This window comes from Palaemon carinicauda, chromosome 14, assembly GCF_036898095.1.
Source record: "Palaemon carinicauda isolate YSFRI2023 chromosome 14, ASM3689809v2, whole genome shotgun sequence".
NCBI lineage: Eukaryota > Metazoa > Arthropoda > Malacostraca > Decapoda > Palaemonidae > Palaemon > Palaemon carinicauda.
The window spans coordinates 142,783,110-142,809,213 of record NC_090738.1 but is presented as its reverse complement, the minus strand read 5'-3'; the positions used below and the strand labels follow the sequence as shown (position 1 = coordinate 142,809,213).

The window sequence follows — 26,104 nt, the reverse complement described above, 5'->3', positions numbered from 1 at the left end:
AGCTTTCTGAAGCTCGTCAGACATAGAGCCAAGCATTATGCAAACTGCTTGCTCATCATCGTCGACATGCTTCCTCCAAGTATTATATATTTCTTGGTCCTCATCTTTTTAGGTTCAGGGGGGAATTACTCTTTCGAGGATATAGTAAATCTTTTCTTGTCGCAAGACAATCTTAAGATTTATATACCAATCATTGAAATTGTCTCCTTTGAGCTTATGCTCATCAAGGATAGAACGAATTGATATCTTGCTCGACATTTGAATATTTGTGTAGTAGTTTTTATCCCACATACTATAGAGAAAATGTTATCGTTAGGAATTTATTTCTATTAATGTTTCATAATTTATGGTCTTTAAAATTATGAAATTACTCCCACTCAATTGTTTAAAATATTAAGCAAATCGCATTAACCTCAAGATAATGGATTTATCGTGGGGCAAGGATCCCATTATCACTACTTCATAACTCCGACTAGGGGCCGGTCGTTCTAAAATATGATAATCAGGTAGGTTCCCACCAATTGTAAACTAATCACAATGTCCTTGATCATTGGGCAGGGGCAATCAGACATGCCATAGCTAACGCTAGTCCAACCGGACACCCAATCTTTGCCACTAAGTCATAAGACCACGCCTAGGGGTCGCTGCGCCTTATGACTCAGAAAAGTCAGACCATTGTCAATGTACGATTTTGGGACAAATTGGTATTGGTCAGTCTTGCTAGGGCGAGTCCGCCAATACTGTTTAAGCCCATTGGGTCTATACTTGACAATGGGAGGCAAAATATTTAGACTTAAATTATTATTGAGGATTTAATAAGTTTAAACAAATGACTATCAAACGGATTGTCTTTTGATAATTCCCCAGAGGGAGGGTGGAGCGAACTCTCTTAAATACCCGAGCCTCTTAGGCTCTTATCACCTTGGTGACAGGAATAATCAATGACTATTTCCATATTAGTCAAGCTTTTTGGATAAGCTCGGAGTAAGTGATTATCTAGATATCTTCACAGCTTTTCCTTTCGGTTATAGAAAGGTAGTGAGTGAAGGAAGATATCAAATCACTATCTAACTCCTTATCCATGGTTAATTAACTTTAGTTTGGAAAGTATTATTAACCCTTGTTCCCACCCCACTTGTGTCTATTATAATTTATTTTAATTATAAAACAAGTGGTTTAGATTTATTTACACTAATAGGTAATAAATCTCTAGTTCATCACGGAATAGTAACTTAACTAAAGGATAAGCAATACACTTTCTATTTCCTAAAAAGTCTCTAGATGCTTATTTCCTAAAGTTAACATGCTTTGAAATATCTTCTAATCAAACATATAATTTCAAGCAAAACATACTTTGAAATATCTTCTAATCAAACATAGAATTTCAAGTATACAAATTCTAATCAAACATAGAATTTTCATGAATGTATGAGTTTTTCAAAATTCATATAAAATATGAATTTAATTGTTGGAATAAATTTTAGGCATCTAATATCTCTGATTAATATTTAAATTTGATATTGCATTTTCTTTAATCAAGACTTTCTCTTGATTTCTAAATTTTTGAAAAAATTACACCATTCACGTTTTTCAAAAAACAGTTTAGAAACATGAATTTCAAATGCAATTTCAGAATTCAAATCTTAACCAAATCATACGAAATTTGTGCCTAAACTGAAATTAGGATGTTTGCTTTCAAACTAGCTTTTGCACATCCAAAACCGAGTTCAAATGATTGAGAACGAACTAAAACAAAATTGGCGCGCTGGGTACCACTGTTGGTAAACGGCCTAGAGTGCGCAGCGGGTGTTTTAAAATTTTAGCCGCTTACCATTATCCCAAGATCCATTTGTTTTGATTGTTCTACAGGCCTAAACATGTTTCTAATGTATTCATAGCATAAAACTCAGAAACATGCTCAAATACATTTAACTAAACATGTTATTCTCATATGAACTCTAATTAAAGCAAGTATAAGATAACTTACGTGTTTCGACGACTCCACCAGTCCACCCTCCAATCTACAAGCTTTTCACGTCCTGGTTGAGGTCTGAAATATTCTGAGAATAGCCACCCAAATGTTTGGCCTCCAAGGGTGCATACACCAAAGCCAAACGTCAATGACAAGGTCGATACCTTGAGTGCACTTGGTAGCTTGCCCTCGGTGCTAGCCAAGACAAGTACCTAAACTTTAACTAATGAAACCTCTTGTCTAAATGAACTTAAGGCTTCTAACTTTCGTGGCTTACACTAGGAATGAAGTTACAAACTTGCTAAGTTCATAAAACTTGAACTCTTTGAACATTTTTGCAAGGAAAACCAAAGGTCTCCTTTTATAGTGCAAGTAAACCATGTAACTTGATTAACTAACCATGGTAAGATTAATGGTTAATTAATCACCATTATTGGATGCCAACATGATGATATCATATAGATATTATATGTTTAAAAGTCAAGGACAATATATTAGGAGTGGTTGAGAAATAATGGAAGTTGTTGAAAAACTTTAATAAAGTTTAATCATTTTTCAAAGCTTCCAAAACAAGTTTTAACTTATTGAACACATATTTCGGATATGAAAGAGATCGATTTAGACTTTAAGCAAAACTACAAACTTGTGTATTATTGAGTTAGCTTTCCAACCCATATTTAAATCATCTAATTTGGATATCAGAATCAAAAGTTATGGGTAAATTACCGAACAGTGTTCAGTAAATAAAACTGCAGTAAAACTTACGAATTTTCAATTTCCAAATTGTCCTTACCACATCCAATCATCCCTAAGCCACTTATTAACTTCATAAATGATCCATTCAATAATCAAACATATTGAAAAACATTTATATATAATGTTTCACAATAATCAAACATGTTGTTATTGTTACACTGTGCACCTTAACCATTGACTTTGTACTTTTTATTATGTAAGACCGTTTGGGTTCCACTCAAGTTGGACATGAAATGAATCATGATGATTTAATCAGACATAAATCATTCTCCAATGATAACTGACACACTCATAAAGTGGTTCTTTTACTCCCAAGTATAAGAGTGTCGAAGTAATAAAATAACCCGGTAAGTCCGGGGTCGATCCACAGGGAATAAATTTAGCAGAATAAAAATAAAAATACAAAAATAAAATAAAAGACTAAATTAAAAATACAATGGAAGAAATAAGGTGATGCGAAATTAATTCAATAAAATAACGTGAAAGTAAAAGAGAAAGTACAACAATAAATTAAAATATCGGGGGTTAGGGGATCAGTTCTCAATATGAAAATATAAAGTAATTTTCACTCTTTATAAATACAAATCATAATTATTTCCCAATCAATTTAGTTCTTAATTGTCTGGTACTTATTATGCCAATTATATTTAAACCGGTCCATATAGGCGGTGGTAGAATTGTCGATAATTAGTCCATGGTTAGGTACTCATTATGCCAAATCTTTTAAAACCGTCCATGTAGGCGGTGAATAGGTTGTCAATAATAAGTCCATACATTCTCTCAAGTTCATGGATTCAAGTATTAACTGTGCCAATTCGCCAAAACTGTCAAAGCTAGTCAAGGGTCCTGAATAAACTGAAAGATTATTATTTATATTTGGGAAATAATCATAATTCATATAAATAAAGTAAGTAAAAATTACCTATATTAGATATCCACTACTTTCTGATACACAAGATCCTCGAAAGAGGCAAGTGTAGAGCATACTTGTAGCTTCCATCTATATTTTCATACCTTGAACTTCACCCTTCACCCCGACAGAAAGCTATTAGCCACTCATATTTTGAATAGGCAAACACATGATTTTTTTATAGAGAGAATAGATGAAGAAGAAGAGAATTTTATTAAGAGAATTGTGTTTCAAATGAAGTGCTAATCACCTCAATTTATAGGAGACTAGAGGGGTACATTTGGTATTGTGAAATGAAATTCAAATTCAAATTCACATAATTTATCCTAACCACCCCATTAATTATAAATACAAACCAACGAAATTTTCTTTAATAATTACACCTAATACATATAATCTTATGTAGACAAATCCAAATTAGTCACCTAATCATGTTTCTTTGTCTAGATAATTAATTATTTAAGAAAAGTCACCAATAGTCATTTTCAACACTATTTCATGACTTTCCACCATGATTTCGTGCTTCTAGATGGCCAAACTGGTTCTTGCTCTGCAGTGTTGTAAATAATTGAATCTTGTTTACTCTCCAACTTGAATCACCTCAATCCGATATCGGAGTAAAAAGTTATGGCCAAATTACCGCATACAGTACAAAGCTAAAAAATTCTGGAATTGTATTTATCAAAATGTTCTTTTAAGTTTCCGGTTTCCAAAGTCCAGATACCACGTCCATTTTTCCAGTTATGCACCCAAAACATTATTTTACCTACACAAGATGTCAAAATCACAATAAAAAATAGATAACACAATAATTAAATTATTAATTTACAAATACGCTAATAAAAAGGGTTAATGAAACTATAAGTGTAAAAATGATGAATTTTTCTTTTATTAAATGTACACTTTTTAGTATTCATCACACCCCCCAACTAGCTTTTTGCTAGTTCTTAGCAAAACTAAAGCGAAAACAAGGTGACGACTCTTGACTTAACAAAATTTTTGATTATATTTCATGAATGAATAACAAGTACAAAAACAATCAAATTCTACAAATGCCATAAAAGTTATTTTATTTACAAACCTTTATAAAGACTCAAGTGTGTGTGTGCACTAAGCTTTATTTTTCATATTGATCATGCATACACAAGAACATCACAAGCTATAGCTGCAACTCCATACCTCACAAGGTGAATCATTTAGTATTTAGTGATGTGTTTGGATGTTCTCTCAATGGAGTTGGAAAATGTGAACGCTCAAATATGGTAAGGCTACATTTTAGGTACAAGTAGTAAATTTATATATTGATTATATGATAAGCACAAATGAAATGGAAATAAAATGTAAAATATTACAACATGAAATCAAAATGTCAATAATTATGGTTGTAATGTGGCTAAGGTAAGGGTTTCAAGAACAAAAGGAAAAAGAGTGGATAATTTTTCAAAGTTTCCATAATATGCTAAAGATCTTTTCACAGTTTTGTTTCCTTTGTAAAAATAAATACCCAATTTTTTTTTTTTTATCAACAACCATCTTCTTTTCTTCTAATTTTTTTTTTTTTTTTTTTTTTTTTACACAATGTTCGATTCTTTTAAGCTTTCTCTTTAACCCATGTAACAAGCTTTGGGCCAATGACTCCAGACCAGTTGATCTTAGGGCACTAGGTGTTAAAACACCTCTACGGACTTAATTGCTTGAGTTAGAGAGGCTACAAAATCGAACTTATTCACTCAAATTTTTTTTTTTTTTTTTGAAGAAGAAGAAGAAGAAGAAAAAAAAAGAAATTTATATAACATATCCCCAAAAATTATTTTAACCCCAGCATAATGTGAATCCTTAGCATATACATGGAAGTATTTGGTGTGATGATCCTAGAAACTAAGTTCAACTCTATTTTGGAGTAGGTTAAGATATATGGGTGATACAAGAAAAAGTTTATTCATTTTTTATGGCTCAAATGGGCTTTCTAATGGATTAAATTCAAAGGTTGGATTGAAAGGCACAAAGGAAGACCTAAATTGACATTTATCATTTTCCAAATTTATAATATATACAAAAATTTCCACAAAAAATTAAGTATTAACTCAACAAATCAATATTAACTACTACACTGTAATCTCTCAATTCTCTCGTCTCACCAAAATAATTGATATAGCTTCATTATTTCCAACATGTATACATTTTTCAATGATTACTTAAAAGCTTAGGGAAGTGCATGTATTGTATGAGTCTAGATAAAATCGCTAAATAAGCAAACTTAAATGGCAAGAGAGAAGAATTATGCATAGAGTAGCTATGAAATTCAAAAATGAAATAAAATCAAATAAAACTAAGTCAATTTGTCATCGAAAATCTTTTTTTTTTGAAGAAAAATTAAACAAGGTAAAACAAGGTAAAATCTAAGTTTATAAACATGTGAAACATGGTATATCACCCCCCAACTAAATTTTCGCATACTCTGCAATGCAGAAAATTGAAAGCAAGAGTTAGGTTTAGAGTTTACCTTGGATGCTTCACTTATTTGAGTGAGAAACCGAAATAAAACTAAATTAAAATAGATAAATAAAATAAACGAAGCCACTGTCGTAGGGAACACGATTGCATTTAGCATATGCAACAAGCCTTTAAACCCCTAGGCGGCCCTAGTGGACGAGTTGTAGTCTCGTGAGGGGCTTACAGCGACGATACCCACAAACGTCATCTGAAAAAGATTAAACACAAAAAAATATTAAACACACAATAAAATAAAAAAAAAATAAAAAGGATGATTATTTGGGATGCGTCTCAGAAGTAGAGTCTCCTTACTCGGCCATCCCGAATAAACATATCATTTAAAACTAAGAAAAATAACAGACAAAACTATACAAAAAAAAAATGAAAACAAGGAAAAGTTACAGATTAAGGTCCAAGTCGATCCTTGGCCTTTTGCTACTACCACTATCTGACCAATCCAATTTAGAGAGAATTGGATTAATTATAGGCACATATGCTTGCAGTTGATCAATCAAATCATTAATGTTGTCGGCACAGAGGATTATATCTCTTGCTTCTGTAGAAAGTAACCCAAGTCGCTTTTGGTCGTCAAGAAATACCAAAAGGAGATCAAAAACATGATTAGCATTCAACAGTCCAATTGGTTTGCGATGGATATTTAAATGTGCCCAAGATGCGACTGTAAAGATTTCCTCCATAGTACCGAGTCCACCTGGTAAAGCAATGAAAGCATCAGAATGATTAATCATTTCTATTAATCGGTTAGACATACCTGAAACAATAAGCTCCTCTCCGTTTGATTTTCCGATAAGGTTAGAATCAGCCAATGTTTTTGGGATGATTCCCAAAACTTGACTACCTCCTTCATTTGCAGCTTTTGAAACAGCTCCCATCAAGCCAAGATCGCCTCCTCCATACACCAAGTGTATTTTTTTCTCAGCAAGAACCTTACCAACTTCTTTTGCCAAGTTAAGAAATTCATTATCTTTGCCAGGACTAGATCCGCAAAAGACACAAATGTTAGTAATTCTACGAGCTGAGGTGGTGGCCATTTCTTTACTCTTTTTTTCTTTGATATCTGTTTCTTTTGATGCATTAAAGAATGAAGTAAAAGCTGCATTTATAGATCAGAAAAGATGCCAATTTGTCAAATGAACACGGTAATATGTCGGATAAATCAATAAAGGAGATACTGTCGGTAGGTGGCACTAGCGTCTGCAAGACAAAAGTTGGTCAGATAACAACAAAATGAAAAGCTGTAAATTTTTTTATTTTTTTTATTTTTTATTTTTTTATTTTTTTTTTATTTTTTTTTAAATTTTTTTTAATTGATATTTACAACCAGTGATTTTGGCTCACTTCTTCCTCTGGTTTTACGTCCAGTAACGCATTTAACGGCTCTATGGGTCGGGGATATGCTTCCCATCCAATTTTCTTACAAATTGGCAAACAGGGTCTTTTAAAGTCAGATTCCCGAGACTGTATTGTTGCGTTTCTTTTTGGAACTGTGTATGCAAATTGCGAATTGCTCTATGGACATGTCCACTAGGATGCGTCTCAAGAGTCAAAGATATGTCATCTAAAGACTCCTTACTCAAGCCATCTCTAATGAACTGAAATTTATCTTCACGATTTTCAGACACCATTCCTAAAGAACGACAACGAGTGTTGCACGTCCATCGTGCACATTTATAACAAACACCACCTAATTGTTTAGCTCTTCGTTTCTTAGCATAGGTGCTTTTTCCTAAACCAGGCATGTAAGAAATGAATGAGTCAGATAACTCACCTGCCAAGCGAACCCGTGCTTCAATTACCCAACGAATATCATGAGGAATATTTTTTGAGCATAAGAAGCCTCATTCTTTCAATGCGTGCTTTGTAAATTTTCATCAGAGCGTTTTGAGGGAGAGAAGGAAAATGCTTTCTGAGTTTTGTGATAGTTTCTTCCATGCCTTGATTTTGAGGTATCAGTAATTTGGGAAACTGAAAAAACCGACAAAGAGTCACGGAGTACCGTTATCCGCCATTTAACCGGGGTGTGACACTATGACATAAAAGAAAAATAAAACTGCAAAAAAAAAAGAAAAAAAAAAGAAAGTTAAACAAAAATAAAATAATGACAAATTAGAATGCATTAATCACCATACCTTGGGGTTGAAAGGAAGAAAGATTCTTGAAAACTTGAATTCTCCAAAATAGTTTCAAACGTTGTCCATTTACTTTAAAAATATCACCATCCCTAGGATTCTCAATGTCAACAGTTCCATATGGGTAAACGTGCTTCACAATAAATGGGCCACTCCATTTGGATTTTAATTTTCCAGGAAATAAATGAAGACGAGAATTATAAAGCAAAACTTTTTGACCAATTTCAAAAGTTTTTCGTGAAATTCGACTGTCATGAAAGGCCTTAGTTTTTGCTTTAAGAATTTTCGCATTTCATAAGAATCATTCCTTAGCTCTTCAAGTTCGTTTAATTGCAATTTTCGTTCATGACTGGCATTTTCAAGATTTGAATTGAATGCTTTAATAGCCCAATATGCCTTATGCTCAAGTTCTACAGGCAAATGAAAAGGTTTTCCATAAACTAGACGATAGGGGAGACATTCCCAATGATGTTTTGAAAGCTGTTCGATATGCCCAAAGTGCATCAGTTAGTCGAAGAGACCAATCTTTGCGATTTGGGTTAACCGTTTTTTTCCAAATTTGTTTGATTTCCCTATTTGCTAGTTCAGCTTGACCATTTGTCTGAGGGTGATAGGAGGTAGAAACTTTATGAGTAATTCCATATTTTTTCATCAATGACTCAAATGGCCTGTTACAAAAATGTTTACCTCCATCACTAATAATGGCCCGAGGGATTCCAAATCGACTTAAAATATTTTCCTTTAAAAATTTAACCACAACTTTGTGATCATTTTGTCGGCAAGGAATCGCCTCAACCCATTTTGAGACATAATCAACTGCAACTAAAATATATAAAAATCCAAATGATGGTGGAAATGGACCCATGAAATCTATTCCCCAACAATCAAAGATCTCGATAACAAGGATGGGGGTTTAAAGGCATCATGTGTTTTCTAGAAATGGACCCCAACTTTTGACAATTTTCACAAGTTTTGCAGAAAGTGTATGTATCTTTAAATATGGTAGGCCAATAAAATCCACACTGCAAGATTTTTGCAGCTGTTTTCTTAGATGAGAAATGACCTCCACATGCTTCTGTGTGACAAAATTTAATGACACTACTTACCTCGTTATCTGGTATGCATCGTCGGAAAATCTTGATCTGGGCAATACTTAAACAGGTATGGATCGTCCCAGTAGAATTTCTTGATTTCGGTCAAAAATTTTCTTTTTGTCTTGACTGCTCCAATCTGGGGGCATTTTTCCTGTTACAATAAAATTGACAATATTAGCATACCAAGGCATTATATTTATGGAAAATAAAAAATCATCAGGAAAAGAGTCATTGATAGGAGTTGTGTCAATGGATGACTCGTTTGTAAGTCTCGATAAATGATCCGCAACTACATTCTCTGCTCCTTTCTTGTCTTTGATTGTGAGATTAAATTCTTGAAGCAACAAAATCCATCGCAATAATCTCGGCTTTGCATCCTGTTTAAAACATCAAATATCTAACAGCAGCATGATCAGAATAAACAACGGTTGATGAACCAATTAAATACGACCGAAATTTATCCAATGCAAATATTACAGCAAGTAGTTCTTTTCTGTGGTGGTGTAGTTCATTTGTGCGCTGTTTAAAGTTCTACTTGCATAATAAATTACATATGGCTTACCTTCCTTTCTTTGTCCCAAAACTGCGCCAACTGCATAATCACTGGCATCACACATTAGCTCAAAAGGCAAAGACCAATCGGGGGATTGCATGATAGGAGCAGAAGTCAAAAGACTAATAATTTTTTCAAATGATTTTGACAATCTTCTGTCCATTCAAATATTACATCTTTTAATAAGAGGTTACATAATGGTCTGGATATGGTGCTAAAGTCTTTAATAAACCTCCTATAAAATCCTGCATGTCCTAAAAAAGAACGAATTTCCCTGACTGTTTTTGGTGGTGGCAGTTTAGAAATAACCTCTATCTTTGCCTTATCAACCTCAATACCTTTTGATGATACAACGTGGCCCAAAACAATTCCTGAATTAGTCATGAAATGACATTTTTCCCAATTTAAAACAAGTCCCTTTTCAACACATCTTTTCAGAACATTTTCCAAATTATTCAAGCAATTATCAAATGAATTCCAAAAAACAGTTAAATCATCCATAAAAGACCTCTAAACAATGTTCAACCATGTCACTAAATATGCTTAACATACATCGTTGGAATGTTGCTGGTGCATTACAAAGCCCAAAAGGCATTTTTTCTAAATGCAAATGTACCAAAGGGACATGTGAATGTGGTCTTTTCCTGGTCTTCCAAAGCAATGGGAATTTGATAATAGCCCGAGTAACCATCAAGAAAGCAATAGTAGGGATGTCCTGCTACTCTTTCTAAATTTGATCAAGAAATGGTAAAGGGAAATGATCTTTTCTAGTGGCATCATTTAATTTTCTATAATCAATGCACATACGCCAACTAGATGAGATTCTTGTTGGGATTGACTCTCCTTTATCATTTTTTACAACAGTTATTCCAGACTTTTTAGGTACAACTTGTGTAGGACTTACCCACTTACTATCAGAGATAGGATAGATAATTCCTACATCAAGGAGTTTAAGGACTTCAGTTTTTACAACTTCTTTCATGTGAGGGTTTAATCTTCTTTGGGGCTGACGATATGTCCTGGAATTATCTTCTAAATGTATTCTGTGTGTACAAATTATAGGATTAATACCCTTTATATCTTTTAAAGTCCATCCAATTGCCCGTTTATGTTTTCTCAAAACATGTAGCAACTTACCTTCATTCTCGCTTGTTAGGGAGGAAGAAATTACCACGGGGTATATTTGTTCATCTCCAAGGAATGCATACTTCAATCCTACAGGCAAAGTCTTTAATTCCAATTTGGGTACTTCTTTTGTTTCTCTTCTTCAATTGTTCCTAATTCTTCAAAATTTTGCTCCTCACCATCGTCCTCCAGTACCTGTGTAGAATCAAGTAAAGAAAAATTATTAGAATTATCTTGTTCCAATTGTACACTTGATTCAAGTAAATTAGTATCACAAATTTCCATAAGGTCAGATAAACCCCCCTGTTGAAGATGCTCCTCCAAAATTGGTTCAATTAATTCCATAGTCTCATTTTCACTGTCCTCTTCATATGGTTGTTTACACATGTTGAAAACATTAAGTTCTAACGTCATATTTCCAAAAGACAGATTCATGATCCCATTCCTGCAATTAATCAAAGCGTTAGCTGTTGCTAAAAATGGACGACCAAGTATTACAGGAATTGGTTTGTAACTATCTATTACAGGTTTTGTTTCTAAGACAATAAAATCCACAGGATATATGAATTTATCGACTTGTAACAAAACATCTTCTACAATTCCTTTCGGTACCTTAACTGATCTATCGGCAAGTAAAAGAGTAGTTGAAGTTGGTTTCAACTCACCAAGATTAAGTTGTGTTGGTAAACCGAAAAAAGGGAGCAAATTAACACTAGCTCCAAGATCAAGTAATGCATGTTCAATTTTATGATCTCCAATAATGCAAGAAATAGTGGGACAACCAGGGTCTTTGTATTTCAATTGTATTATTGGTCGAGAGAATGGAACTTACCTGTTCAGCCAGAAAGGCTTTCTTTCTTACCTGATGTTTTCTCTTAACAGTGCACAGGTCCTTCAGGAATTTGGCATAGGATGGTATCTGTTTGATGGCATCTAACAAAGGAATATTGACCTTCACCTGTTTGAATATTTCATAAATTTCTGGGGAATGGTTCAATTTCTTTGTTTTCAATGCTTGAGGAAATGGAGGTGCATGTGATAAATCGTTATCCTCAACAGTAGGTGTTGGTTCATTAACCCTTTCCTTACTCTCTGAAGCTGACTTATTTTCAACATCACGAGATTCAAGAATAGGTTTTTCAATGACCTTACCACTACGAAGAGTGATAACTGATTTGACTTGGTATATATGTTGACTACCAGAAGTACCTTCATGGGAATTTTGATGACTCTTGGGGTTTGGTTGTGGTTGTGCAGGAAACTTTCCTTTTTCATGGATGGTTAATGCAGATGTGAACTTAGCAAATGTATCTTTCAGATCATTCAATGTTTGCATGGTTTGACTATTGATGGCTTCTTGTTTCTCAATGAATGCATGCAATGTATCCTCAAAGGTTTTCCTAGGGTGGTGGGACATATGGTGCATAATTCTGAGAATTTTGGAAGTTCTGGTGTACCTGGGGTGGTTGCTGTGATGACTGTGCTTGGTTATCATTCCTCCAACTGAAATTGGGATGGTTTCTCCAACCAGAATTGTAAGTTTGGGAATATGGGTTTGGGTTTGGTTTTTTGAACGTGTTTATGGAACTGACTTGGTCATGAAGACATTCTTGAAAGGCTGGCAAGATTGGGCAATTTTGTGTGACATGTTCATTTGAATTACAGACGTGACATGCAATTTCCTGAATTGATTTTACATGTTCATTCTTTTTTAGTTCCAATGCCTCAACTTTTTTAGCTAACGATGCATATTTAGCAGAAAGGTCGTGGTCTTCCCTAAGGTTAAACATACCTCTACCAGATGGTTGTGGTTTGACAGAAGACTCATAAGTACCAACTGTGTCCCAGTGTTGTGCATTCTCTGCTATGTATTCTAGGTAATCCAGTGCATCTTCGGGACTTTTGTCCCTAAACTCACCATTACACATCATTTCCACAACTTGTCTACTTTGGGGTGTTAAACCCTCGTAGAAGTAGGAAATAATCCTCCATGTTTCAAACCCGTGATGTGGGCAAACATTTAACATTTCTTTAAATCTCTCCCAACATTGGTAAAGTTGTTTCCCCTGACTCTTGTGTGAAGGTTGTGATTCTCCTTTTAAAGGAGTTTGTCCTATGGGGTGGGAAGAATTTTTTTAAGAATTGTTCTTGCAAATCATCCCATGTTCTGATGGATCCTGACCTAAGATTTTGTAGCCAAATTTTTGCTTTATCCTTTAGAGAAAAAGGAAAAAAACTTGAGTCGAATTATATTCATGCTACAATTTTGGTCTGTGCACGTATTACATACCTCTTCGAATTCCCTTAAGTGTTGGTAAGGGTTTTCTGATTCTAGACCGTGAAAAGTGGGGTAAGAGTTGAATGACACTTGATTTGAAATTAAAACGTGCTGCATCTGGGGGGAAAGTAATGCAAGATAGTGATCCTGTCCTAGTGGGATTCATGAATTCTTCTGAGTGTCCTAGGGATGATTAAGATCTCCATGCTGTGAGGCATTTTCGTCTTGGTCAACTGGATTTTCAATTCTTTGCTCGGCCATGCTGACTAATGATGAAAGTGATTGTGATACTCTATTTAATCTACCACTAGATGATCGAGACCAATGTCTCATGCAACTTAAATGCTGACTATATGTTAAAATTTAAATATGCAAATTTTACATAAAATGATAAAATAATAAGTAAAGAAAAATAACACAACACTAATAAAGTAAAAAAAACAAACAACTAAAAAATAAGATAAAAAATAAAAAAGATAAATAAACTAAATAAAAATAAAATTACAAGGATGTTAAATTATTTTTATATCTACTAAATAATATTCCCCGGGCAACGGCGCCAAAAACTTGACACACTCACAAAGTGGTTCTTTTACTCCCAAGTATAAGAGTGTCGAAGTAATAAAATAACCCGGTAAGTCCGGGGTCGATCCACAGGGAATAAATTTAGCAAAATAAAAATAAAAATACAGAAATTAAATAAAAGACTAAATTAAAAATACAATGGGTGAATAAGGTGATGTGAAATTAATTTAATAAATAGCATGAAAGTAAAAGAGAAAGTACAACAATAAATTAAAATATCGGGGTTAGGGGATCAGTTCTCAATATGAAAATATAAAGTAATTTTCACTCTTTATAAATACAAATCATAATTATTTCCCCAATCAATTAGTTCTTAATTGGTCTGGTACTTATTATGCCAATTATATTAAACCGTCCATATAGGCGGTGGTAGAATTGTCGATAATTAGTCCATGGGTTAGGTACTCATTATGCCAAATCATTTAAAACCGTCCATGTAGGCGGTGAATAGGTTGTCAATAATAAGTCCATACATTCTCTCAAGTTCATGGATTCAAGTATTAACTGTGCCAATTCGCCAAAACTGTCAACAGCTAGTCAAGGGTCCTGAATAAACTGGAAAGATTATTATTTATATTTGGGAAATAATCATAATTCATATAAATAAAGTAAGTAAAAATTACCTATATTAGATATCCACTACTTTCTGATACACAAGATCCTCGAAAGAGGCAAGTGTAGAGCATACTTGTAGCTTCCATCTATATTTTCATACCTTGAACTTCACCCTTCACCCCGACAGAAAGCTATTAGCCACTCATATTTTGAATAAGCAAACACATGGTTTTTTTTATAGATATAATAAATGAAGAAGAAGAGAATTTTATTAAGAGAATTGTGTCTCAAATGAAGTGCTAATCACCTCAATTTATAGGAGACTAGAGGGGTACATTTGGTATTGTGAAATGAAATTCAAATTCAAATTCACATAATTTATCCTAACCACCCCATTAATTATAAATACAAACCAACGAATTTTTCTTTAATAATTACACCTAATACATATAATCTTGTGTAGACAAATCCAAATTAGTCACCTAATCATGTTTCTTTGTCTAGATAATTAATTATTTAAGAAAAGTCACCAATAGTCATTTTCAAACACTATTTCATGACTTTCCACCATGATTTCGTGCTTCTAGATGGCCAAACTGGTTCTTGCTCTGCAGTGTTGTAAATAATTGAATCTTTTTTACTCTCCAACTTGAATCACCTCAATCCGATATCGGAGTAAAAAGTTATGGCCAAATTACCGCAGACAGTACAAAGCTGAAAAATTCTGGAATTGTATTTATCAAAATGCTCTTTTAAGTTTCCGGTTTCCAAATTCCAGATACCACGTCCATTTTTCCAGTTATGCACCCAAAACATTATTTTACCTACACAAGAAGTCAAAATCACAATAAAAAAAAATAGATAACACAATAATTAAATTATTAATTTACAAATACGCTAATAAAAAGGGTTAATGAAACTATAAGTGTAAAAATGATGAATTTTTCTTTTATTAAATGTACACTTTTTAGTATTCATCACACCCCCCAACTAGCTTTTTGCTAGTCTCTTAGCAAAACTAAAGCGAAAACAAGGTGACGACTCTTGACTTAGCAAAAATTTTGATTATATTTCATGAATGAATAACAAGTACAAAAACAATCAAATTCTACAAATGCCATAAAAGTTATTTTATTTACAAACCTTTATAAAGACTCAAGTGTGTGTGTGCACTAAGCTTTATTTTTCATATTGATCATGCATACACAAGAACATCACAAGCTATAGCTGCAACTCCATACCTCACAAGGTGAATCATTTAGTATTTAGTGATGTGTTTGGATGTTCTCTCAATGGAGTTGGAAAATGTGAACGCTCAAATATGGTAAGGCTACATTTTAGGTACAAGTAGTAAATTTATATATTGATTATATGATAAGCACAAATGAAATGGAAATAAAATGTAAAATATTACAACTTGAAATCAAAATGTCAATAATTATGGTTGTAATGTGGCTAAGGTAAGGGTTTCAAGAACAAAAGGAAAAAGAGTGGATAATTTTTCAAAGTTTCCATAATATGCTAAAGATCTTTTCCACAGTTTTGTTTCCTTTGTAAAAATAAATACCCAATTTTTTTTTTTATCAACAACCATCTTCTTTTCTTCTCATTTTCTTCTTTTTTTTTTTTTACACAATGTTCGATTCTTTTAAGCTTTCTCTTTAACCCATGTAACAAGCTTTGGGCCAATGACTCCCAGACCAGTTGATCTTAGGGCACTAGGTGTTAAAACACCTCTACGGACTTAATTGCTTGAGTTAGAGAGGCTACAAAATCGAACTTATTCACTCAATTTTTTTTTTTTTGAAGAAGAAGAAGAAGAAACTAAAGAAATTTATATAACATATCCCCAAAAATTATTTCAACCCCAGCATAATGTGAATCCTTAGCATATACATGGAAGTATTTGGTGTGAGGATCCTAGAAACTAAGCTCAACTCCATTTTGGAGTAGGTTAAGATATATGGGTGATACAAGAAAAAGCTTATTCATTTTTTTTTATGGCTCAAATGGGCTTTCTAATGGATTAACTTCAAGGGTTGGCTTGAAAAGCACAAACGAAGACCTAGATTGACATTTATCATTTTCCAAATTTATAATATATACAAAAATTTCCACAAAAAATTAAGTACTAACTCAACAAATCAATATTAACTACTACACTGTAATCTCTCAATTCTCTCGTCTCACCAAAATAATTGATACAGCTTGATTATTCCCAAAATGTATGCATTTCTCAATGATTACTTTAAAAGCTTAGGGAAGTGCATGATTGTATGAGTCTAGATAAAAATCGCTAAATAAGCAAACTTAAATGGCAAAAGAGAAGAATTATGCATAAAGTAGCTATGAAATTCAAAAATGAAATAAAATCAAATAAAACTAAGTCAATTTGTCATCGAAAATCTTTTTTTTTTTTTTGAAGAAAAATTAAACAAGGTAAAACAAGGTAAAATCTAAGTCTATAAACATATGAAACATGGTATATCACCCCCCAACTAAATTTTCGCATACTCTGCAATGCAGAAAATTGAAAGCAAAAGTTAGGTTTAGAGTTTACCTTGGATGCTTCACTTATTTGAGTGAGAAACTGAAATAAAACTAAATTAAAATAGATAAATAAAATAAACGAAGCCACTGTCGTAGGGAACACGATTGCATTTAGCATATGCAACAAGCCTTTAAACCCCTAGGCGGCCCTAGTGGACGAGTTGTAGTCTCGTGAGGGCTTACAGCGACGATACCCACAAACGTCATCTGAAAAAGATTAAACACACAGAAAATATTAAACACACAACAAAATAATAAAACTAAAAAATAAAAAGGATGATTATTTGGGATGCGTCTCAGAAGTAGGGTCTCCTTACTCGGCCATCTCGAATAAACATATCATTTAAATAAAAAAAAATAACAAACAAAACTATACAAAAAAAAATGAAAACAAGGGAAAGTTACAGATCAAGGTTCAAGTCGATCCTTGGCCTTTTGCTACTACCACTATCTGACCAATCCAATTTAGAGAGAATTGGATTAATTATAGGCACATATGCTTGCAGCTGATCAATCAAATCATTAATGTTGTCGGCACAGAGGATTATATCTCTTGCTTCTGTAGAAAGTAACCCAAGTCGCTTTTGGTCGTCAAGAAATACCAAAAGGAGATCAAAAACATGATTAGCATTCAACAGTCCAATTGGTTTGCGATGGATATTTAAATGTGCCCAAGATGCGACTGTAAAGATTTCCTCCATAGTACCGAGTCCACCTGGTAAAGCAATGAAAGCATCAGAATGATTAATCATTTCTATTAATCGGTTAGACATACCTGAAACAATAAGCTCCTCTCCGTTTGATTTTCCGATAAGGTTAGAATCAGCCAATGTTTTTGGGATGATTCCCAAAACTTGACTACCTCCTTCATTTGCAGCTTTTGAAACAGCTCCCATCAAGCCAAGATCGCCTCCTCCATACACCAAGTGTATTTTTCTCTCAGCAAGAACCTTACCAACTTCTTTTGCCAAGTTAAGAAATTCATTATGTTTGCCAGGCTAGATCCGCAAAAGACACAAATGTTAGTAATTCTACGAGCTGAGGTGGTGGCCATTTCTTTACTCTTTTTTTCTTTGATATCTGTTTCTTTTGATGCATTAAAGAATGAAGTAAAAGCTGCATTTATAGATCAGAAAAGATGCCAATTTGTCAAATGAACAGCGTAATATGTCGGATAAATCAATAAAGGAGATACTGTCGGTAGGTGGCACTAGCGTCTGCAAGACAAAAGTTGGTCAGATAACAACAAAATGAAAAGCTGTAAAATTTTTTTTTTTAATTATTTTTTTTTTTTTTTAATTGATATTTACAACAGTGATTTTGGCTCACTTCTTCCTCTGGTTTTACGTCCAGTAACGCATTTAACGGCCTCTATGGGTCGGGGATATGCTTCCCATCCAATTTTCTTACAAATTGGCAAACAGGGTCTTTTAAAGTCAGATTCCCGAGACTGTATTGTTGCGTTTCTTTTTGGAACTGTGTATGCAAATTGCGAATTGCTCTATGGACATGTCCACTAGGATGCGTCTCAAGAGTCAAAGATATGTCATCTAAAGACTCCTTACTCAAGCCATCTCTAATGAACTGAATTTTATCTTCACGATTTTCAGACACCATTCCTAAAGAACGACAACGAGTGTTGCACGTCCATCGTGCACATTTATAACAAACACCACCTAATTGTTTAGCTCTTCGTTTCTTAGCATAGGTGCTTTTTCCTAAACCAGGCATGTAAGAAATGAATGAGTCAGATAACTCACCTGCCAAGCGAACCCGTGCTTCAATTACCCAACGAATATCATGAGGAATATTTTTGAGCATAAGAAGCCTCATTCTTTCAATGCGTGCTTTGTAAATTTTCATCAGAGCGTTTTGAGGGAGAGAAGGAAAATGCTTTCTGAGTTTTGTGAGAGTTTCTTCCATGCCTTGATTTTGAGGTATCAGTAATTTGGGAAACTGAAAGAACCGACAAAGAGTCACGGAGTACCGTTATCCGCCATTTAACCGGGGTGTGACACTATGACATAAAAGAAAAATAAAACTGCAAAAAAAAAAAAGAAAGAAAGTTAAACAAAAATAAAATAATGACAAATTAGAATGCATTAATCACCATACCTTGGGGTTGAAAGGAAGAAAGATTCTTGAAAACTTGAATTCTCCAAAAATAGTTTCAAACGTTGTCCATTTACTTTAAAAATATCACCATCCCTAGGATTCTCAATGTCAACAGTTCCATATGGGTAAACGTGCTTCACAATAAATGGGCCACTCCATTTGGATTTTAATTTTCCAGGAAATAAATGAAGACGAGAATTATAAAGCAAAACTTTTTGACCAATTTCAAAAGTTTTTCGTGAAATTCGACTGTCATGAAAGGCCTTAGTTTTTGCTTTAAGAATTTTCGCATTTTCATAAGAATCATTCCTTAGCTCTTCAAGTTCGTTTAATTGCAATTTTCGTTCATGACTGGCATTTTCAAGATTTGAATTGAATGCTTTAATAGCCCAATATGCCTTATGCTCAAGTTCTACAGGCAAATGACAAGGTTTTCCATAAACTAGACGATAGGGAGACATTCCCAATGATGTTTTGAAAGCTGTTCGATATGCCCAAAGTGCATCAGTTAGTCGAAGAGACCAATCTTTGCGATTTGGGTTAACCGTTTTTTCCAAAATTTGTTTGATTTCCCTATTTGCTAGTTCAGCTTGACCATTTGTCTGAGGGTGATAGGAGGTAGAAACTTTATGAGTAATTCCATATTTTTTCATCAATGACTCAAATGGCCTGTTACAAAAATGTTTACCTCCATCACTAATAATGGCCCGAGGGATTCCAAATCGACTTAAAATATTTTCCTTTAAAAATTTAACCACAACTTTGTGATCATTTTGTCGACAAGGAATCGCCTCAACCCATTTTGAGACATAATCAACTGCAACTAAAATATATAAAAATCCAAATGACGGTGGAAATGGACCCATGAAATCTATTCCCCAACAATCAAAGATCTCGATAACAAGGATGGGGTTTAAAGGCATCATGTGTTTTCTAGAAATGGACCCCAACTTTTGACAATTTTCACAAGTTTTGCAGAAAGCGTATGTATCTTTAAATATGGTGGGCCAATAAAATCCACACTGCAAGATTTTTGCAGTTGTTTTCTTAGATGAGAAATGACCTCCACATGCTTCTGAGTGACAAAACTTAATGACACTACTTACCTCGTTATCTGGTATGCATCGTCGGAAAATCTGATCTGGACAATACTTGAACAGGTATGGATCGTCCCAGTAGAATTTCTTGACTTCGGTCAAAAATTTCTTTTTGTCTTGACTGCTCCAATCTGGGGGCATTTTTCCTGTTACAATAAAATTGACAATATTAGCATACCAAGGCATTATATTTATGGAAAATAAAAAATCATCAGGAAAAGAGTCATTGATAGGAGTTGTGTCAATGGATGACTCGTTTGTGAGTCTCGATAAATGATCCGCAACTACATTCTCTGCTCCTTTCTTGTCTTTGATTGTGAGATTAAATTCTTGAAGCAACAAAATCCATCGCAATAATCTCGGCTTTGCATCCTGTTTAGACATCAAATATCTAACAGCAGCATGATCAGAATAAACAACGGTTGATGAACCAATTAAATACGACCGAAATTTATCCAATGCAAATATTACAGCAAGTAGTTCTTTTTCTGTGGTGGTGTAGTTCATTTGTGCGCTGTTTAAAGTTCTACTTGCATAATAAATTACATATGGCTTACCTTCCTTTCTTTGTCCCAAAACTGCGCCAACTGCATAATCACTGGCATCACACATTAGCTCAAAAGGCAAAGACCAATCAGGGGATTGCATGATAGGAGCAGAAGTCAAAAGACTAATAATTTTTTCAAATGATTTTTGACAATCTTCTGTCCATTCAAATATTGCATCTTTTAATAAGAGGTTACATAATGGTCTGGATATGGTGCTAAAGTCTTTAATAAACCTCCTATAAAATCCTGCATGTCCTAAAAAAGAACGAATTTCCCTGACTGTTTTTGGTGGTGGCAGTTTAGAAATAACCTCTATCTTTGCCTTATCAACCTCAATACCTTTTGATGACACAACGTGGCCCAAAACAATTCCTGAATTAGTCATGAAATGACATTTTTCCCAATTTAAAACAAGTCCCTTTTCAACACATCTTTTCAGAACATTTTCCAAATTATTCAAGCAATTATCAAATGAATTCCCAAAAACAGTTAAATCATCCATAAAGACCTCTAAACAATGTTCAACCATGTCACTAAATATGCTTAACATACATCGTTGGAATGTTGCTGGTGCATTACAAAGCCCAAAAGGCATTTTTCTAAATGCAAATGTACCAAAGGGACATGTGAATGTGGTCTTTTCCTGGTCTTCCAAAGCAATGGGAATTTGATAATAGCCCGAGTAACCATCAAGAAAGCAATAGTAGGGATGTCCTGCTACTCTTTCTAAAATTTGATCAAGAAATGGTAAAGGGAAATGATCTTTTCTAGTGGCATCATTTAATTTTCTATAATCAATGCACATACGCCAACTAGATGAGATTCTTGTTGGGATTGACTCTCCTTTATCATTTTTTACAACAGTTATTCCAGACTTTTTAGGTACAACTTGTGTAGGACTTACCCACTTACTATCAGAGATAGGATAGATAATTCCTACATCAAGGAGTTTAAGGACTTCAGTTTTTACAACTTCTTTCATGTGAGGGTTTAATCTTCTTTGGGGCTGACGATATGTCCTGGCATTATCTTCTAAATGTATTCTGTGTGTACAAATTAGAGGATTAATACCCTTTATATCTTTTAAAGTCCATCCAATTGCCCGTTTATGTTTTCTCAAAACATGTAGCAACTTACCTTCATTCTCGCTTGTTAGGGAGGAAGAAATTACCACGGGGTATATTTGTTCATCTCCAAGGAATGCATACTTCAATCCTACAGGCAAAGTCTTTAATTCCAATTTGGGTACTTCTTTTTGTTTCTCTTCTTCAATTGTTCCTAATTCCTCAAAATTTTGCTCCTCACCATCGTCCTCCAGTACCTGTGTAGAATCAAGTAAAGAAAAATTATTAGAATTATCTTGTTCCAATTGTACACTTGATTCAAGTAAATTAGTATCACAAATTTCCATAAGGTCAGATAAACCCCCCTGTTGAAGATGCTCCTCCAAAATTGGTTCAATTAATTCCATAGTCTCATTTTCACTGTCCTCTTCATATGGTTGTTTACACATGTTGAAAACATTAAGTTCTAACGTCATATTTCCAAAAGACAGATTCATGATCCCATTCCTGCAATTAATCAAAGCGTTAGCTGTTGCTAAAAATGGACGACCAAGTATTACAGGAATTGGTTTGTAACTATCTATTACAGGTTTTGTTTCTAAGACAATAAAATCCACAGGATATATGAATTTATCGACTTGTAACAAAACATCTTCTACAATTCCTTTCGGTACCTTAACTGATCTATCGGCAAGTAAAAGAGTAGTTGAAGTTGGTTTCAACTCACCAAGATTAAGTTGTTGGTAAACCGAAAAAGGGAGCAAATTAACACTAGCTCCAAGATCAAGTAATGCATGTTCAATTTTGTGATCTCCAATAATGCAAGAAATAGTGGGACAACCAGGGTCTTTGTATTTCATTGTATTATTGGTCGAGAGAATGGAACTTACCTGTTCAGCCAGAAAGGCTTTCTTTCTTACCTGATGTTTTCTCTTAACAGTGCACAGGTCCTTCAGGAATTTGGCATAGGATGGTATCTGTTTGATGGCATCTAACAAAGGAATATTGACCTTCACCTGTTTGAATATTTCATAAATTTCTGGGGAATGGTTCAATTTCTTTGTTTTCAATGCTTGAGGAAATGGAGGTGCATGTGATAAATCGTTATCCTCAACAGTAGGTGTTGGTTCATTAACCCCTTCCTTACCCTCTGAAGCTGACTTATTTTCAACATCACGAGATTCAAGAATAGGTTTTTCAATGACCTTACCACTACGAAGAGTGATAACTGATTTGACTTGGTCTATATGTTGACTACCAGAAGTACCTTCATGGGAATTTTGATGACTCTTGGGGTTTGGTTGTGGTTGTGCAGGAAACTTTCCTTTTTCATGGATGGTTAATGCAGATGTGAACTTGGCAAATGTATCTTTCAGATCATTCAATGTTTGCATGGTTTGACTATTGATGGCTTCTTGTTTCTCAATGAATGCATGCAATGTATCCTCAAAGGTTTTCCTAGGTGGTGGGACATATGGTGCATAATTCTGAGAATTTTGGAAGTTCTGGTGTACCTGGGGTGGTTGCTGTGATGACTGTGCTTGGTTATCATTCCTCCAACTGAAATTGGGATGGTTTCTCCAACCAGAATTGTAAGTTTGGGAATATGGGTTTGGGTTTGGTTTTTTGAACGTGTTTATGGAACTGACTTGGTCATGGAGACATTCTTGAAAGGCTGGCAAGGTTGGGCAATTTTGTGTGACATGTTCATTTGAATTACAGACGTGACATGCAATTTCCTGAATTGATTTTACATGTTCATTCTTTTTTAGTTCCAATGCCTCAACTTTTTTAGCTAACGATGCATATTTAGCAGAAAGGTCGTGGTCTTCCCTAAGGTTAAACATACCTCTACCAGATGGTTGTGGTTTGACAGATGACTCATAAGTACCAACTGTGTCCCAGTGTTGTGCATTCTCTGCTATGTATTCTAGGTAATCCAGTGCATCTTCGGGACTTTTGTCCCTAAACTCACCATTACACATCATTTCCACAACTTGTCTACTTTGGGGTGTTAAACCCTCGTAGAAGTAGGAAATAATCCTCCATGTTTCAAACCCGTGATGTGGGCAAACATTTAACATTTCTTTAAATCTCTCCCAACATTGGTAAAGTGTTTCCCCTGACTCTTGTGTGAAGGTTGTGATTCTCCTTTTAAAGGAGTTTGTCCTATGGGGTGGGAAGAATTTTTTTAAGAATTGTTCTTGCAAATCATCCCATGTTCTGATGGATCCTGACCTAAGATTTTGTAGCCAAATTTTTGCTTTATCCTTTAGAGAAAAAGGAAAAAACTTGAGTCGAATTATATTCATGCTACAATTTTGGTCTGTGCACGTATTACATACCTCTTCGAATTCCCTTAAGTGTTGGTAAGGGTTTTCTGATTCTAGACCGTGAAAAGTGGGTAAGAGTTGAATGACACTTGATTTGAAATTGAAACGTGCTGCATCTGGGGGGAAAGTAATGCAAGATAGTGATCCTGTCCTAGTGGGATTCATGAATTCTCTGAGTGTCCTAGGATGATTAAGATCTCCATGCTGTGAGGCATTTTCGTCTTGGTCAACTGGATTTTCAATTCTTTGCTCGGCCATGCTGACTAATGATGAAAGTGATTGTGATACTCTATTTAATCTACCACTAGATGATCGAGACCAATGTCTCATGCAACTTAAATGCTGACTATATGTTAAAATTTAAATATGCAAATTTTACATAAAATGATAAAATAATAAGTAAAGAAAAATAACACAACACTAATAAAGTAAAAACAAACAACTAAAAAATAAGATAAAAAATAAAAAAGATAAATAAACTAAATAAAAATAAAATTACAAGGATGTTAAATTATTTTTATATCTACTAAATAATATTCCCCGGCAACGGCGCCAAAAACTTGACACACTCACAAAGTGGTTCTTTTACTCCCAAGTATAAGAGTGTCGAAGTAATAAAATAACCCGGTAAGTCCGGGGTCGATCCACAGGGAATAAATTTAGCAGAATAAAAATAAAAATACAGAAATTAAATAAAAGACTAAATTAAAAATACAATGGGTGAAATAAGGTGATGCGAAATTAATTCAATAAAATAGCATGAAAGTAAAAGAGAAAGTACAACAATAAATTAAAATATCGGGGTTAGGGGATCAGTTCTCAATATGAAAATATAAAGTAATTTTCACTCTTTATAAATACAAATCATAATTATTTCCCAATCAATTTAGTTCTTAATTGTCTGGTACTTATTATGCCAATTATATTAAACCGTCCATATAGGCGGTGGTAGAATTGTCGATAATTAGTCCATGGTTAGGTACTCATTATGCCAAATCATTTAAAACCGTCCATGTAGGCGGTGAATAGGTTGTCAATAATAAGTCCATACATTCTCTCAAGTTCATGGATTCAAGTATTAACTGTGCCAATTCGCCAAAACTGTCAACAGCTAGTCAAGGGTCCTGAATAAACTGGAAAGATTATTATTTATATTTGGGAAATAATCATAATTCATATAAATAAAGTAAGTAAAAATTACCTATATTAGATATCCACTACTTTCTGATACACAAGATCCTCGAAAGAGGCAAGTGTAGAGCATACTTGTAGCTTCCATCTATATTTTCATACCTTGAACTTCACCCTTCACCCCGACAGAAAGCTATTAGCCACTCATATTTTGAATAGGCAAACACATGGTTTTTTTTATAGATAGAATAGATGAAGAAGAAGAGAATTTTATTAAGAGAATTGTGTATCAAATGAAGTGCTAATCACCTCAATTTATAGGAGACTAGAGGGGTACATTTGGTATTGTGAAATGAAATTCAAATTCAAATTCACATAATTTATCCTAACCACCCCATTAATTATAAATACAAACCAACGAATTTTTCTTTAATAATTACACCTAATACATATAATCTTGTGTAGACAAATCCAAATTAGTCACCTAATCATGTTTCTTTGTCTAGATAATTAATTATTTAAGAAAAGTCACCAATAGTCATTTTCAAACACTATTTCATGACTTTCCACCATGATTTCGTGCTTCTAGATGGCCAAACTGGTTCTTGCTCTGCAGTGTTGTAAATAATTGAATCTTTTTTACTCTCCAACTTGAATCACCTCAATCCGATATCGGAGTAAAAAGTTATGGCCAAATTACCGCAGACAGTACAAAGCTGAAAAATTCTGGAATTGTATTTATCAAAATGCTCTTTTAAGTTTCCGGTTTCCAAATTCCAGATACCACGTCCATTT

At 34.0% G+C, this 26,104-nt stretch overlaps 1 protein-coding gene and 1 pseudogene across 1 annotated transcript; both read right to left on the bottom strand.

Annotated features, from left to right (window-relative positions):
* Positions 1-7,531: 7,531 nt before the first annotated feature.
* On the bottom strand, positions 7,532-17,917 carry LOC137653072 (uncharacterized; annotated as a pseudogene).
* Positions 17,918-18,392: 475 nt separating this feature from the next.
* Positions 18,393-24,436, bottom strand: LOC137653071 (uncharacterized). The gene is made up of 6 exons (XM_068386464.1): positions 22,993-24,436; positions 22,732-22,836; positions 20,243-21,813; positions 19,211-19,738; positions 18,782-18,914; positions 18,393-18,640 (listed from the first exon to the last, which is right to left on the bottom strand). Exons 1-6 carry the CDS (start codon positions 24,434-24,436, stop codon positions 18,393-18,395), a joined length of 4,029 nt encoding a protein of 1,342 aa, XP_068242565.1.
* Positions 24,437-26,104: the final 1,668 nt, after the last annotated feature.

Coding starts and splice junctions, on each gene's coding strand:
- LOC137653071 (XM_068386464.1), bottom strand. CDS start 24,436: ATGGCCGAGCAAAGAATTGAAAATCCAGTTGACCAAGACGAAAATGCC. Junction 22,837..22,992: donor AAATAAGTCAGCTTCAGAGG/GTAAGGAAGGGG, acceptor TTCCTTTGTTAG/ATGCCATCAAACAGATACCA. Junction 18,915..19,210: donor GGGATGGTGATATTTTTAAA/GTAAATGGACAA, acceptor AAACTCAGAAAG/CATTTTCCTTCTCTCCCTCA.